Raw genomic sequence first — 16401 nt, 5'->3', positions numbered from 1 at the left:
TGTTTCGTCATTTACGACCTATTAGCACATTATCTCCGTATTATCCGAGTTTTTCCGTATCCGAGGTAATCTCGGTCCCAATTAGCTTGGGTAATCGCAAGTCTACTGTACGTTACAATGTTTCTTTTCTTGAGATAACTATAACCTGGAAGGTTCCATCCTAATCTGAATCTTTAATTCTTGTTGCCAATTGTTAAATTAATGTGCACGTTCTTAAACAGACACAATTTTATAAAGGAAATCCATAACAACAAAGCCGCAAAATATAAACTGTTAGGTCAAATCTGGCCTAGAACATTTAGCCATCTTTATACTAAACTGCTCGCCATTAAAAATGCAACACCCAGAAGGAGTAATCGGAATCGGACGAAATGTGCACAGTGTGTAGAGGAGAGGTGCAGAAGGAAATGATTAGGTGTTCAAGGCCGTCATGCGTCATGTGCGCCTGCCACACCATCTGGTAAGTGGTACCTGTAGCAGGTCAGATAGGTGCAGAAGAGCAGTGAAAGTGCATGGTCGTGAGTGTAGTGTGTTAAAATCGGTCAGCAATGCCACGTCGTCGAATACGGCAGCAATTCCAGCAGGTTTCCCAGTTCGATCGCGGCCGAATTGTTGCATACCGTGAATGCGGATTATCCTACAGTGAGATCGGTGCCTGTGTAGGACGGAATGCATCCACAGTGATCCGTGTATGGAACCAGTGGGTTCAGGAAGGCACTGTAGAGCGACGTAGAGGTTCACAACGTCCGCGTCGGATGACGAAACGAGAGGACAGACGTCTGATACGCATGGCCCTTACAGACAGAACGGCCACATCAACGAGGATTGCGCATGAAGTACGGGATGTTTTACAACGTCCAGTGTCCCCACGAACCGTGCTTCGTCGTTTGGCGAACCGGGGATTTTTTTTCCCGGCGCCCACTGTTGCGGATTCCTCTGACGCTAGAGCATAGGCTTTTGCGTCTGAGATGGTGCCAAGACCGTCGTGCATGGATGGCGGAGTGTAATGCTGTAGTGTTCTCTGATGAATCCCGCTTCTGTATACAACATCATGATGGACGTACACGCATGTGGCGGCAGGCTTCATGACGCCTGCATCATGCATCATCACACAGGGCCTTCATTGGGTATCATGGTATGGGGTGCCATCGCCATAGGTGTTCGTTCGCGTCTCGTACACATTCAAGGGACATTGGACAGCCAACGGTACATCACACAGGTTCTCACCCCTGTTGCTGTCCCATTAATCCATGCACTGCATAATGCCACTTTTCAACAGGATAACGCGCGCCCCCATGTTGCAAGGAATGTCCTCGCATTTATGGAAGCTAACCACGTGCCCCTGCTTCCTTGGCCAGCACCACGTGCCCCTGCTTCCTTGGCCAGCACATTCGCCGGATATGTCGCCAATTGAACATGTCTGGTCCATGGTGGGTCGCCAGCTGGTCAAACTCAGGTTTCCGGCACGTAATGTTGAAGACCTCTGGCACCGTGTGGAAGCCGCTTGGGACGCCATACCGCAAGCAGACATCGATAGACTCATTCTGTCCATGCCTCGCCGTGTTGCAGCAGTTATTGCCGCCCGTGGAGGCTTTACACGCTACTAGCTCCTTGGGGTTATGCAACCATGTTCTACGTGTCACATGTCACACCACCGAGCTCTAACTGTAATCATTTTCTTATCTTATTATGAACTACATATTTGCCAAGTTTCGTGTTTCTATCTCATTTCCTTCTGGGTGTTGCAATTTTAATGGCGAGCAGTGTATTAACGTTCTTAATGAGAGCTTTTAATTTTGTCTTAAAATTTATGTTGACAAATAAGCATCTTGCTATAACTGTTAATGAACTCTTGTTGTAAACAATTGTATTTTAGTATACTAGTCTTTGGGAATGCCCAGTCTGCTAGTTAACAACCATGCTTTGAGCTATGGTGGGAAACGATATCCCGTAATAAACTCAATAAATTTTTGACCATGCCAGAGATGTGAAGGAAGTGGCACAGAATTCTGTGCTTCTACACTCACTCACTCTCTCTCTCTCTCTCTCTCTCTCTCTCACTCTCACTCTCACTGTCACTCTCTCTCTCACTCTCACTCTCTCTCTCACTCTCACTCTCTCTCTCTCTCTCCCCCTCCCTCCCTTGCTCCCTCCCCCCTACCTACCTCCCTCCCTCCCTCCCTCCCCGATTATAATTTCATGAATATAAAGGTATAATTTGTGTATCTTGGTTTTTGTAAATAAAATTATGTACTCATACAATTCCTTTTTCTAAGGCAAAACTACACTAAAGTCATTACACATACATCAAGAATGCTCTAGACCAGAGGTTCCCAAACTTTTTAGTTTCACGGTGTCCTTAGTGTTCAAACATTTTTCCGCGGTGCCCAAGTCAGAATGTAGGCCTATCTAACACTTGCAACGCTCAGTTAGTTGGAACATTTCGTGGCACCCCTGTAAGCCAGTTACAGCACCCCAGGGTGCCACAGTGCACATTTTGAGAACCACTGCTCTCGACTTTTGCCTGTGCCAGCAAAACTGTTTCTAAAGTTTTTCTCCTTTCAAGTTTGAGGTAGAATTTTTTCCTAATTAGTTCACTTTATGCACAGGCAGGCTTAGAGGGAATTGGGCATACAGTTTAAAGTGAGATCCAAACCACTATGTGCTCCCACCAGGTATCAAACCAGGGATCCATTACAAAGTGATGTTACCACTATGCCATCATGAAGGTTCTGTTCTTTCAAGAAACCACTATGATATATCAAATTCTAAAATCTTTGCATGGTTTGCTTTTCCTATTGTCTAGAACAGAAAAGGTAAACAACATAAATTCTCTCAAGCACTAGAAGAAGTTCTAAACAGATGTATTTTCTTTTAGAATTTAGAATATCATAGCAGTTTTTTGAAAGTAGAGGAATTTTTGAAAATTACTTTGCTAGTGCATGATAAAAGTCTAGTGACACCTTCATTAACCTTTAGCGTCCGGGTGGTCAAAATTTCGACCAAGCCTGTATTATCAAGCAGCAGCATGTGGCAGCAATTAATGTGTCATTTCTCGAAAACTACACATGATATTTCAGTTCTGTGTTTTTTTATCTTTAGTGTACATATGAAGGTGTGACATACTCTAATTACAAAACAATATAACCACAGGGGCCAATTTTTTTGAAAAATTTCAATATTATTCTTCTTCCTTTAACCTTTAAGTCCTGTGGCGCTTATGCAGTTTTTACCTCTGTCCCAGGCCATTTAAATGAGTTTTGTAAGGTTTAGCAAAAATCGTTATAGTTTCCTTCCTATGGCAGATAATTTAGTGAAACAAGAAACATTTTACTAAGAATAAAATGTACTTTGATATAGAGAAGATGAAGTGTTGCTATCTGTATGTATTTGTTATTTTTCGTGGCTTCAAATGTGAAAATTGAAAAAAGAAAAGACAAAATTTTGCCCCTCCCTGTTGAGACATAGAACATGAACAAAATCTATGTCCTATTTACAACCACATGTCTACATTATAATTCAATAGTTATTTTGTTCCTAATGCCTTTTGCCATCTGAAGAAAAAAATGAGAAAGAAACGAAGTGCATGAGTTATTTTCGACAAGGGATGGCAACACGCACAATATATTTCTTTAAAAAGATGGGAATTTCAAATATACGTACGTGAAATTGGAAGTAAAAATAAAAAAGTTAAACAAGTTATTTTTAGCTCCATTCCTACCTCTTACTTCACCCCCCTTTCATTTTCCTTCCGAAGAAGGAGTTGTTGTCTTCTGAAGCAAGCATTGTGCAAAGTCCATTTCACCAGCTGAAAAGTTATCGCCGCAAACAATTTTGACAACAATGCTCCCTCCCCTTCTGACCATGAACTGCTTCGGCATGTTGAGAAGGAAAACAATAGACAAACAATTTCCTCATAGGTCGCTTTCCTGCTAGGCATAAGCATTTACAACGCCGCCAACTCACTTCTGTGAACTTTGTCATTCGATGCCTCTTGTACTGCGTCGACAAAGAGGAGGTGTAAATTTAGCAGCTGCTGCTGACGTTATTAGGGAGTTGAAGAGCACCTGCGTTGCTGTCGATGCATATCAACTCTTGGTTTCAAGTTCCACGCACTTCCAGTCATGAGCATAGAAATTGAACAAGGGTTACAAGGCGACGAAAAAATGTTCTGTTCCATTGGTCAAGGTATGACCAACCAGGACTGTGACCAAAAATGCCATCGGTCAGCATATGACCTATCGGGACTTAAAAGGTTAACACTAATTATTGAGAGGCACAATGTATAAATTTTACCTCTGCTAAAAGCCATGTCTAAGAAAGAAAACAAAACCGATTTCATCTTTACGACAATTAGCTCTAGATGTACGATTTTTTTTTTTGTACTTTGCAGCAAGTTTGAAAAATGCTTACTTGAAAAGGCACAGTCTTCAACTGGAATACTCTCGTGCAAGGCTCCGTCTGCTCAAAGTTTAGAAAGTGAATGAATCATTCAAGTTCTTTATACAGGGTGTCTACCAGTCTAGAAATCAACAGGTAGGTCGAGAAATTATGCTTTTGGTCAAGATTTTTTTTTTTTACTTTAAGTGAATTTACATTGTTGTATACCTGTACTTGGATTTGATGAAATTGAATATTTGAAAATCTAAAATTGTATTGAGTTGTAGTTAAGATTTGTTCACTATCTTAAGAATTACATTCTTGTATGCGTGAAGTTTTGTAAAAGTATTAAATAAAGTAATATGTCCATTCCCCATCTAGGATGAAGTCTGAAGCATTAATTTTTATATAAATTGATAATTAAAGCAAGTCTACATCACTTGTTAAAGTAAAGCTTCAGTTTCCATCTTAACCAGGCTTGTGGTAGGGGGTTTTCATTGAATAAAAATATATATTTTCTTAATTTCCAACTATACCAAAGTAGGGAGCGATTAAATGAATGCTAACAAAATGGAGAAAAAAGATCAAGAAAAAGAAAAGAAAGGCCATGAAAAGATCATGAAAATGTCAAGAATTTTGGTAAACGCCCTGTTATATGAAATAGATCCACTCATTTCACATTGAGAGAAGTACTTATATCAGGAAGGTGATTATGTGGAGTAGTAAATCCATGGACCCTCTTTGACACTATTTCTTGACTTTATCTACAAAAAGTGGTTATGCGAACCTTTAAGAAGAACATAGATATTTCTTGACTGAGCTCCACTAACCACAACACGGAACAATCCTACTCCTGTCCCAAACCACGCTGTTCTCTCACACGATGTCTTTACACAAGAATTATTTGTGTTTATGTATGCAACAACAATACTTTTACTATTTTTCTTAAGTAACTGTTCAGAGCACAGGCATTTTCCGCCGAGAGTGGCCAGCTGTTTTCCGGCATAGTCGCCTGCCCTTCCCAACTGAGTGAGGCAGACAACAAGGCAGTATGGGCAATGATCACATTCTACGGCGGTGTGTTCCGATGGGAGCTGGACAAATGCTGCACACACTTAATCATTGCAAAACCTGAAGGAGTGAGTATTTTTGCAATATACAACCTCTGACAATAAAGTTCGGTGAATGATCCTGAATATCGAAAGTGGACGAATTGTTAATGAAACCTACCTTACTGTCCTTCGAAGTAGTCCCCTCCCATGGCTATGCACCGTTGAGAACGGCTGTACATGTCCTGGAAACTTTTAGAAAAGTCTTCTTTCGGGATGGTGTTCAAGACCCTCCTCACGTTCCGTTGGATGTCCGGAATATCTTCAAATCTCTGACCTTTTAAAGCGATTTTGATGCGTGGGAAGAGAAAGAAATCTGGAGGATTCAGATCCAAATTTCTTGCAATGCATTGCTACAGAGGATGAGAGCTGGTGTGTGAGTTAAGACCCTGAAACGAAATGCCAAAGCATGGAATGGCGTTCTCCTGCATCACCCCGTCGGAAGAAGGTCAATGCGTAAAAATCACGCATCAAGACGTTGCTTATCACTTTCTTTGACAGTGATGGCATGATCCACAAGGAATTCCTGCCGGAAGGAACAACAATTTTTCCACCTTGGCCTTCTTCCGACGGGGTGATGCAGGAGAACGCCATTACATGCTTTGGCGTTTCTTTTCAGGGTTGTACCTCACACACCAGCTCTCATCCTCTGTAGCATTGCATTGCAAGAAATTTGGATCTGAATCCTCCAGATTTCTTTCTCTTCCCACGCCTCAAAATCACTTTGAAAGGTCAGAGATTTGAGGATATTCCAGACATCCAACGGAACGTGACGAGGGTCTTGAACACCATCCCGAAAGAAGACTTTTCTAAATGTTTCCAGGACATGTACAGCCGTTCTCAACGGTGCATAGCCATGGGAGGGGACTACTTCGAAGGACAGTAAGGTAGGTTTCATTAAGAATTCGTCTACTTTCGATATTCAGGATCATTCACCGAACTTTATTGTCAGAGGTTGTATATACAAACTTATTTTGAGTTAAGAAAAGGCTGCTGTGCTATATTGTTTGATAAGCATGCTGCTTTTATCCTCAGTAATTAACTTGCTGAGAACTTTTCTAATCTGTTATTTTTATAATGGTTTGTGACCGACTTCAGTGATATTTTCCTTGTGTTGATATACCGTGCGTTCATTTCGATCTTCAGCCGAGAGATCGGGAGAAGCGTGGCGGGCGGCGCTGACGGAGATGCCGACATTTGCGGTCTGTAATGTCCGCTTATTTTTATGGACATAGGCAGACATTTATATAAATATTGCAAAACGAGCACTAACATGTGTTATAACACGCAAAAGTTCTTCTGTAATTCATCCAAGTTCTGTCCTTATATACACAAATAAATACGCTTTAGAAACGATGTTAAGAGCCACAGATAATAAAACATTTTAATCATAGTTTTGACCAGTAACGTCCTGCTTAAGTTTATATCCTTGAAAGAGTTTTGTGTCGATGGGGATCGTTTGTTTTTCGAATGTGCAACACTGTATCAAGATTACACTGCAGACGAAACCATTAAAAGTCAATGGTTTTCGTGAGCTTCTTTGCAATCTGAAATCTCACAGCTTGAGTTTTTTGTTCCTTCGCGACTAGATGAAGACAGAGCTGTGAATATAGTGGCGAGCAGATGTAAACCAAGAGCGTGTTAATTTCGTACTGTGCGCAAGAGTGTTATTCTTGGTTACATGCCGTTACTTGTTTGTGTTATTGCAGTGTGTATGTGTGTTGTGTCAGTGAGACGATTGGAATGCTAGCCGCAAGGTTCATGTTACGAGTCTGTTTTCACGTAAGTGTCATACATAAAAATTCTTTGTTCTACGAGGGGGGACTGATAAGTTCTCAGCCCGACCCAGAAGGACTTTAGCTACAGGCACGAAAGTTTCAGGCTATTCAACTTATTCCCCCAAAGTCTACACACTTGGCACTTCGTTGCTTCAACTTCTCTAACCCCTCCAAAAAAAATGATTTCTCCTGGTCTGCAAAAAACTGTTCGGCAGCTGATATAACCTCAACCTCGTTATCACTTCTAAATTTCTGTCCTTTCAGAACTTTTTTCAGTCTAGGGAAGAGATAATAATCAGAGGGCGCAAGGTCTGGTGAGTAAGGTGGGTGGTCAATGCACTGAAACCCTAGGTCCTTCAGAAAATCCATTGTTCATCCAGAGCCTTGTCAACGGGATCATTGTCCTGCAGAAACAACACACTTCTTCTCAATTTTCCCTGGCACTTTTCTTTAATAGCATCCTTTAACTTAGCCAGAAGACTGTAGTAATACTCGGATGTTATGGTTTGTCCCTTTGGAAGGTAGTCTGATAACAAAACACCATCCTTATTCCAGAATATCGAGGCAAGCAGACCTGTGGACCTCTGTGCTTTAAATTTTTTTGGCCTGGGAGATCCTAAGTGGCGACACTCGCATGATTGCTGTTTGGTCTCAGGATCAAAGTAGTGGAACCAACTTTCATTCTGGGTAACAAGCCAATTCAAAAATTCGTCCTTAGGGTTCACAAAATACCGCAAAACCACCTGAGAAGATACCACACGTTTGCATTTCTCATCGGTGTTCAAACGTTTGGACGCCCATTTCGCAGAAAGCTTTTGCATGTCCAACTGATCATGGACTATTGACCAGACACGTTCTTTGGATATGTGCAAGGTCTCAGCTATCGCTTGAAGTCAAATTTGTCTGTTACTCAAAATCGGGTCATGAACCTCATCCACTTTTTCCAGAGTTGACTCTGACACTGGCCTCCCACACCTTTCACCATCTTCTGTGGAAAAATCACCACACTTAAAGTTTGAGCACCATTTCTTCACAGTGGAGTGTGAAGGGCAATGTATACCCAATGTGTCTAGCATGCAACCATGGATTTCCTTCGGCGACTTCTGTTACAGGAAGAAGAACTTCATGACAACTCATAACTCCTCCTTGGTAAATTCCACATTTGGCTGCGCCATGCTTCAATCAATGGCCTGTAAAGGTAAAACCGTTAGTGATACGATCATCCCAGCTGGCACTTAAACTTCCAAAAGATCAATGGTTCAAATGCAATGCATGATTTCAGGATGACATGTGCGGAAGGGGGTCAGGCTGAGAACTTATCAGTCCTTCCTTGTAGAACAAAGAATTTTTTTGATGACAATTACGTGAAAACAGACTCGTGTCGAGACGTGTGTAGGCAATTTGTACAGAAATTCCCAGGCATTTCACCTCCACATAGAGATACGGTTAGACATCTTGTCCTTAAATTATGAGAAACTGGATCGTTAAATTTTAAAACACCTAAGCAAAAGCGACGGATTCTAACCGAAGCAAAACTCGATGAAATTGATGCAGCGTTAGAACGTTCTCCAAACAAACTTCTATGCCGTGTTTCACAGGAGATGGGCGTGTCAAAATCATCAGCACATACAGCCACTAAGCTACTAAAATTAAAACCGTACAGAGTTCCTATAGTGGAAGAATTACGGCCCCCTGACAACTTAAGTAGAGTAAATTTCTGTAATTGGGTTTTGCAGAATATTGTAGATGATATTGTTGATCCACACTTAATAATTTTTTCGGATGAGGCATGGTTTTACTTGCGTGGTCATGTTTGTTCACAGAACAATAGATACTGGAGCACTGAAAATCTCCGAATAATACACGAAGTTTCATCGAATAATACACGAAGTTTCGTTACATGATCCAAAAATTGTGTGGTGTGCTGTAAGTGCAAAAAGAATAACAGGGCCTATATTTTTTGAAGACAATAAATTCAGAGAGGTAACACACACAAATACTCGCGCTGTTTTTTCAGTTGTTACCAGATAATGAGAGACAATATGGATATTTCCAACAAGATTCGGCCACAGCCCATACCGCCGCTGATTCTTTGGATGCTATAAGGGAGGTGTTTGAATGACAGAATAATTTCTAGAGGTTTATGGCCTTCACGTTCGCCAGATCTTACCGTATGTGACTATTATTTGTTGGGAACCTTAAAAAATAGAGTCTACCGAAATAACCCTCATAGCATCGACGAACTAAAAGACAATATAAGGGCAGAACTTGGAAGAATTACGGAAGATGCACTTTTGCATGCGTATCAAAATTTCATCAAACGATGCCAGGAATGTGTGAATGTAGGTTGACATCACTTTGAACAACTCTTTAACACAGGTTAGTGCTCGTTTTGCAATATTTATATAAATGTCTGCATATGTCCATAAAAATAAGCGGGCATTTCAGGCCGCAAATGTCGGCATCTCCGTTAGCGCCGCCCGCCATGCTTCTCCCGATCTCTCGGCTGAAGATCGAAATGAACACACGGTATTTGAAAGAGATCTGTAGGTGAGAGTTTTTTTTTTCATGTAGCAATAGATATATATATATATAGTGAATTTGTATTTTTCTATGTCTAGACAAAATCACTACTTTTTCAGAAATAATATTAGGGGTGGGACCGATTAATCAGTACTCTATCGTTATCGGCCAATATAGGCATATCGGTTTATCGGTAAAATTACCGATTATTTTACCAAACTGATATATCTATTAATATCTTATAATTTAGTGCAAAATATCACCATTTTATTATAATATATCCCCATGCCATACTTTTAAAAAAGTAATTCTCTAAATATTCAAGTTCTTTTGCAGTGCATTCGCCTTAAAAATGCATTTATTAAGGAGGTCAATGAACCATTCAGATCTTCAAGGAACATTTGGAGTTCTATATCGGATTGGTTATCTGTATCGGCCAAAATTTCATATCGGCCCATCCCTAAAAAATATGAGTAAAAAATGATTGAATTTCCCCTAATAGCAATGAAAGATTAAGTTTAGTTACGTTAAGGGCTGAACCCTGTATAATGTGACAGGTGCAAAATAACCGAAGTGTAGATGCACCAAATATATATATATATATATATATATATATATATATATATATATATATATATATATATATTTATTTATTTATTTATTTATTTTTCAGTCACTCAACCAATCAATCAAGAGGTTCCAGGTTCGACACTCAGTGGAAACATATAGTGGTTTGGATCCCACTTTAAACTGTAGGCCCAGTCCTCATTAGCCTTTCTGTGCATAAAGTGAACTTACAACAAAACAAAAGAAAACAAAAAAACTTGCTCTTGATGAAAATTTTCATTTACCAAGATTAAATGTAGACTTGAAGATTTTTTGTTACTACATAAGAAACATACCTTTATTGTTGTTTTATTTTGCATTTTCTCCCCTCCACAGGCGAAATACGACTGTGCTATGCAACATGAGAATCGAATTAGGCTGGTTACTCCAGACTGGGTAATAGATAGCATTCGAGGAGGTAGCCGGTGCGAGGAAAGTCTGTACCATCCACGCCTACTAATCATGCCAAAGCTGAGATCTCCAACACCGCCTCCAAGGACAAGTGATGACGAAATGCTTTCTTCTTATTTGTCAACTGCCCAGATCACAGGATTTGCTCCACCTCCGGAGCAGGGAGGTGCACAGTCCAACATCGAGCCAACTATTGGCCAGCCGCCTATATCCAATAGACAGTTATTGGAACAGCTGAAGCAGCGAATGCCTTGGAATCAACCGAGCCAACAACAGCAACAGCCTCAACAGCAACAGCATATGCCACAGCATGTGCAGCAAGCACAGTTGCAACAACAGCAACAACTCTCCCAGCAACAGCAACTTTCCCACCAGGTTCAACAGCAACAGCTTTCTCAGCAAGCACAACAGCAGCAGCAGATATCTTTACAGACCCAACAACAGCAGCAGCAGCAGCAACTAGCTCACCAAAACCAACAGCTTTCCCAACAAGCACAGCAACAGCAACTTGTGCAGCAGGTGCAACAGCAGCAGCTGTCTCAACAGGTCCAGCAGCAACAGCTCTCTCAGCCTCAGCAGCAGCAACTCACTCAACAGCAACAACAGCAACGGACCCTACAACTGCAGCAGATTCAGCAGCAACAGCAGCTACAGCAGCAGAAGCAGCTACAGCAACAGCAACAACAGCACTTCCAAGTTCAAGGGCAGCCACAGTTACAAAGAGTTGTTACATCCGTTGTATCGGGTGGCCAGCAACAGGTTCAGGGTTTACCACCAGGTGTCACTCCAGTTGTTACTTCCAGGTAAGCCCAGATTTTTGTCTGCTTGCTTGTTTAGATGAATGAAAAGCAAAAATGTGGAATTTCATTAACCCTTAAACTGCAGATGTGACATATGTCACATTTTGATGAAGTCGTTAATGCAGGGATGTGACATATTTATTTATTTATCATTACCTTGAACAGAGGTATATTCTCCAAGGACAGAAGGTGTACATAATAATAATAATAATAATGAGTAGTAATTACAAAATTACAGAATTACAATACAAATTCAATTACAATAGATAATTATGTAATCCAGTCACAAATTGTATTCATTACATAAGTATAGACATACAGAACAGTTTATAATTAAAATAAAGAAAAAATAATAATCATATAATTTTGAGTATAAATACTGTTGTTATGTATTAATGATCACATATTTGTACTTTCAGAATTGACTCTGTTTTCTTGTAAGTCAAGAATGGCATTGAAAAATCTATGGAATGATTATTAATCATAATTTCATTATACATATCACAAATTTTATTAATCGGGCAGCTCTTAAATTTTTGGGTTTCTGGAATTAGGGGATGAAAATATTTCTAAAACTTAATTTACTCTTTCTTATATTAAACTGAAGTTGTCCCAAGAAATAAACTCTTATATAATATGCTGTTTACTGTTTTGTACAAGAACAATTGATCTAACAATTTTCGCGTATTACTAAGAGTTTCGAAACACTAAAATAACACCCAAACAGCACGATAAAAAACACTTAGGAGTTCTTCCAAACTTTCGAATCCTTCACAGAGTCATCTTCAGGGCTGGTCGAGGAAAAGTTATTTTAGTGTTTTAACAAATATGTTGCCAGCACGTGACGTAAGAAGTTTTCTACAGTCATAAGAGTTTCTAAATTGAATTCCTGAAGAAGATCTTGGTATGTCACATGGAACGTTTTTTTTTTACTTTTGGAACATACTGTGACTCAGGTGATGTTCAGAGATACATATTTTGAGTGCTACTTGAGCCTTGAAGTATCTCGTTAGTAATTAGCAAAGTTTAATTTGATTCTGGCTATGTTTTGGGGAGATGGGCTGGTTTTAATTTATGCACCAAAAACAAGCATGGCTCCTACATAAGAAAATATTTTTTCTCTCTCCAAAATAAGCAGCAGCAATTGTTCAGTTCTTGCTATAACAATGAAGCACATTTCAGGCAATATGCAGGTTGCCGACATGAGGTACTGACAAAGTTCAAATTTCATGAAAGAATAGTTTTTTTTACTTTCTTCTTCTTCTACTTCTACTTCTATATATATATATTATTTTTGCGACTGTAGGCTTATAGTCTAATCTGTACTGAATAAAACAAGCTAAAATTGTAACTAGTATTTGTAGTTTCCAAGATATATATTTTTATTTAAAACCTTGGAGTAAGTTAAAATTTTCCACTGAAAATGCACTCAACATTGGCACCTACATAAGTAAAATTGCGTTCAGCATTTAAGGGTTAATGTTACTGTTACCAAAATCATTATCATTCCTGCAGGTGCCATCCACTGAATGATTAATCAAAGTGTTCCAGCTCTGATGACTAGACAAGGCACATTGTAAGGTTGTTCAGATCTCACTTTAAACTGTAGGTCTAACCTGAACAGCCTATCTTAGCTTAAAGTGTTCTCATGCAAACTTTGACAAACTTTTAATCCAAAGCTATAACAGGTGACTGTGTAATTACTAGACTGTTATGACCACTTCTCAACATTCCATTCTTTCGGACATTCATTTTGAGATGCACATCGTAAATAAATGTATTTCATAACTTCCTTCCTTCTTCCCCTTCGTGCTGTTAGGCGTCGGGGTCCTTGTGCCATTTGCTAAAATTCTTCCTATCTTGTGCAATTCTCTTAACTTTCAATAGTGGCTTCCCTCTTTAAGTAACCTTCTCTGACTGGTATTGTTCCCATTCTATCCGAGGTCTTCCTCTCCTTTTTTCTGGTCTCGCTTCCATCACTTGTTTCGGTTTTCTTTCTTCTCCCATTCTCATGACATGACCATACCAGCCTAGTGTTCTTCTCTCTAGTATCTCTTCAATTGATTCTACTTAAAGCTGTTCCCAAATTTTAGTTTCCCTGATTCTATCTCATTTGTTTTTACCTACGACTCTTCTGAGGTATTACATCTCTGTTGCTGTTAATCTACTTTTAAGCTTATTTTGGAGAGTTAAACTTTCTGACGTAGAGCATTGTTGCTGTAATTCATCATCATCTTTCGCCGTTTCCTGAATCTGGCTCGGTCGGTTGGTGTATTTATAGTTACTTACTTATACAAATTAACTTAGTTTGGTATTTTCTTGTACCTCCTTTCTTCCTACTACAATAAAACTTGTCTATCCCGGAACATGATGGTTCCGAGCAAAATTTTCCATCTTAACAGTTTTCCTTCTTATACAGGGTTGACTTTAAATACAGTATTGAGCGCTGCAGGAAATAATGGAAAGACAGATTTACATTTCGCATTACTTATAATGTAGAGTACTAATGCATGTACGTACATGAATAAAAATGTGATACATTCATCAATTTCATCATATCATCACTCATCCCCATCTTCGCAAATTAGCCAAAAGTGGCACAAAAAGCGAAGTAAAATGGACACTCGCAAACATCCATGCTCATGCCAGGATTCGAACCCGGGACCCCTGGCATTGTAGCGTGATGTACATAGAAGAAAAGAGAAAGATTGAAAGATGGAATAAGAGAGGTGAAGATAGATTGAGATAAAAGTGAAGAAAAAAGAATGAAACAAAGAGAACAAGAAAAATAGAAAGATGACGAAAGAACAGAGGAGAAATAGACAAAGAAAGGTGGAGAAAGAGGGTAAGAGATGAAAGAAAGAAACTGAATCATAACAGCTATGAGCTATGAGTATTGTAGCACATTCTTTCATATCGACAATGTTACCAATAAGCGAGTGGCAACAGAGGCGTGTTCCACTTACAGTATTTCATTGTTTTCTTGCGAGCGAAAAAAATAGAGGAAGAAATTTCCATCTTACTGAGAATAAAAACATCTCGTTGGTCTTTAAATGGTGTTCCGTTTTCCACGTTAAGGAGGTTTCCACCTTAAGCAGGTCATTTTCAGGTATAAAATCGGTCCGTTCTGGGGACTTTTTTTTCCCGTATTTACAGGTTTCCTTCTTATAGAGGTTCCGGGATATGCAGTTCTTTTACTGTATTGCAATACTTATTTGGTAATATACTTTGTTTGTTTTTAGAGCTCTGTTATTTATTTATTTTCCTACTTTTGCATTGACTGTTATTATTGTTCCCAAATATTCATATCTGTTCACTTGTTCTAGCTGTTCTCCTTGCCAATTTATTTCCAATCTCTCTTCATTTCCATGCTTTGATATATGCATTACTTTACTCTTCTTTGGGTTCACTATCATTTCTCTATCTTGTAATGAATGAGCTGGCCCATTCTATTAGTGTATGTTGTAGTTCCTGTTTGGTTGATGTTATTAAATCATCTGCATACAGAAGTGGTATTTCATAACTTACTACATATAAACCTGGGTTATATTTCTAGGGCTCTTCTTGGTCAACAACAGCTTCAGGTCGGTCAAAGGGTCATCCAAGGGGTTCCTGCACAGCAACAACCGGGTACGCAGTGGCGACAAGTCCACGCTCCTGTCTCTCAGGGCATGGTGAGTTCGTCACAAGTAACGGTCAAAGTAAGTAGTTACTTTATATTCTAAGCTACAATACTAACAGCAACTGGGACGTAAGGTATGTTGGGCATTTCTTTTAGATTCCCTGTTAGTTCATTTGAAAGTGGTAGTTGCATGTAAGGTAAAATAGATAGGTTAATAGAATGTGCAATGTTATAATAAAATAAAATAGATCTGCATGATAGGTATGAAAGAAATACTGAACACATGTTACTTGTCATAACTATCTGATTTGTATCTTTCTTATACATGATCAGTTGAACATAGAAGTTACACATTTATTGTATTATTTTTACATTTAATACTGCTTGCTCTACTTACATTTCTTATCTAATCTGGAAAAGTGAAAACTGTATTTACAAGGTCTGTCAATAAAGTAACGAGACTTTTTCAACATAACCCCTTGTATATGTTCAAACTACAAATCAACTTTATCTCCTCCAAAATAGTTACCTTGGGAGGCCACAGACAGGAGGAGACTTTGCCCCCTCTCTCCCACTCTTCGTAGCAGCACTGGAAGTTTGTATTTGGAATAACCTTTAGTTCATTGGTCACAGCTTTAACAATGTTGTCCAATATCCCAAAAGATAGCATCATTTGATGTGGATCTTCAATTTGGGGAACAGTAAAATGCCACAGGGACTCGTATCAGGGAAATAGGAAGACTGAGCAACCACAGAATGCACTTTTTAGCCAAAAATTCATTCACAGAGATCACCGTATTACAAGGAGCATTGTCATGGTGAAGCATCCAAGTATTGGCAATGCCCAATTCCTGGTTTAATATCTGATGGACTGTAGTATGGTCCAATTCAACTCATCATCTATCATTCTTACAGTCTGTCGATGGTCAGACAATGGATGAGTTTGCACTCTTCCCACATTGACATCGATTGAGGATCTTCGAATGTGGGGTTCGTGTTCTAACAGATTAATGAGCTTCCAAAAATACGTTCAGCCACTTGAACGCTTACGATGTAGACAAAGGATGCTCCCCCATAGACCTGTTTCATTTTTTCAAACGTGTCAGTGGAATATCTGCACTTCAAACAAGATGGAATTGTGCTCTTCCATTTCCGTGACACACAACGAACAA

General features: G+C 39.4%; 1 protein-coding gene across 6 annotated transcripts in view; it reads left to right on the top strand.

Moving 5' to 3' along the window:
* The window catches only part of LOC146002520 (uncharacterized), a 112672-nt gene that overhangs the window by 16629 nt on the left and 79642 nt on the right, over nt 1–16401 (top strand). For 5 of the 6 annotated variants that reach the window (XM_083140424.1, XM_083140419.1, XM_083140423.1 and 2 more), the window contains exons 3-5: nt 5342–5519; nt 10733–11610; nt 15164–15308. In XM_083140424.1, the coding sequence (XP_082996550.1) occupies nt 5342–5519; nt 10733–11610; nt 15164–15308 (1201 nt within the window). The remainder of the gene's footprint in view (nt 1–5341; nt 5520–10732; nt 11611–15163; nt 15309–16401) is intronic. The other variant, XM_083140420.1, reaches the window with a different exon arrangement.

Source organism: Lepisma saccharinum, chromosome 18 (assembly GCF_977018435.1).
Source record: "Lepisma saccharinum chromosome 18, izLepSacc3.1, whole genome shotgun sequence".
In the NCBI taxonomy this organism is placed as follows: Eukaryota; Metazoa; Arthropoda; class Insecta; order Zygentoma; family Lepismatidae; genus Lepisma; species Lepisma saccharinum.
This window is presented reverse-complemented; position numbering and strand designations above follow the sequence as displayed.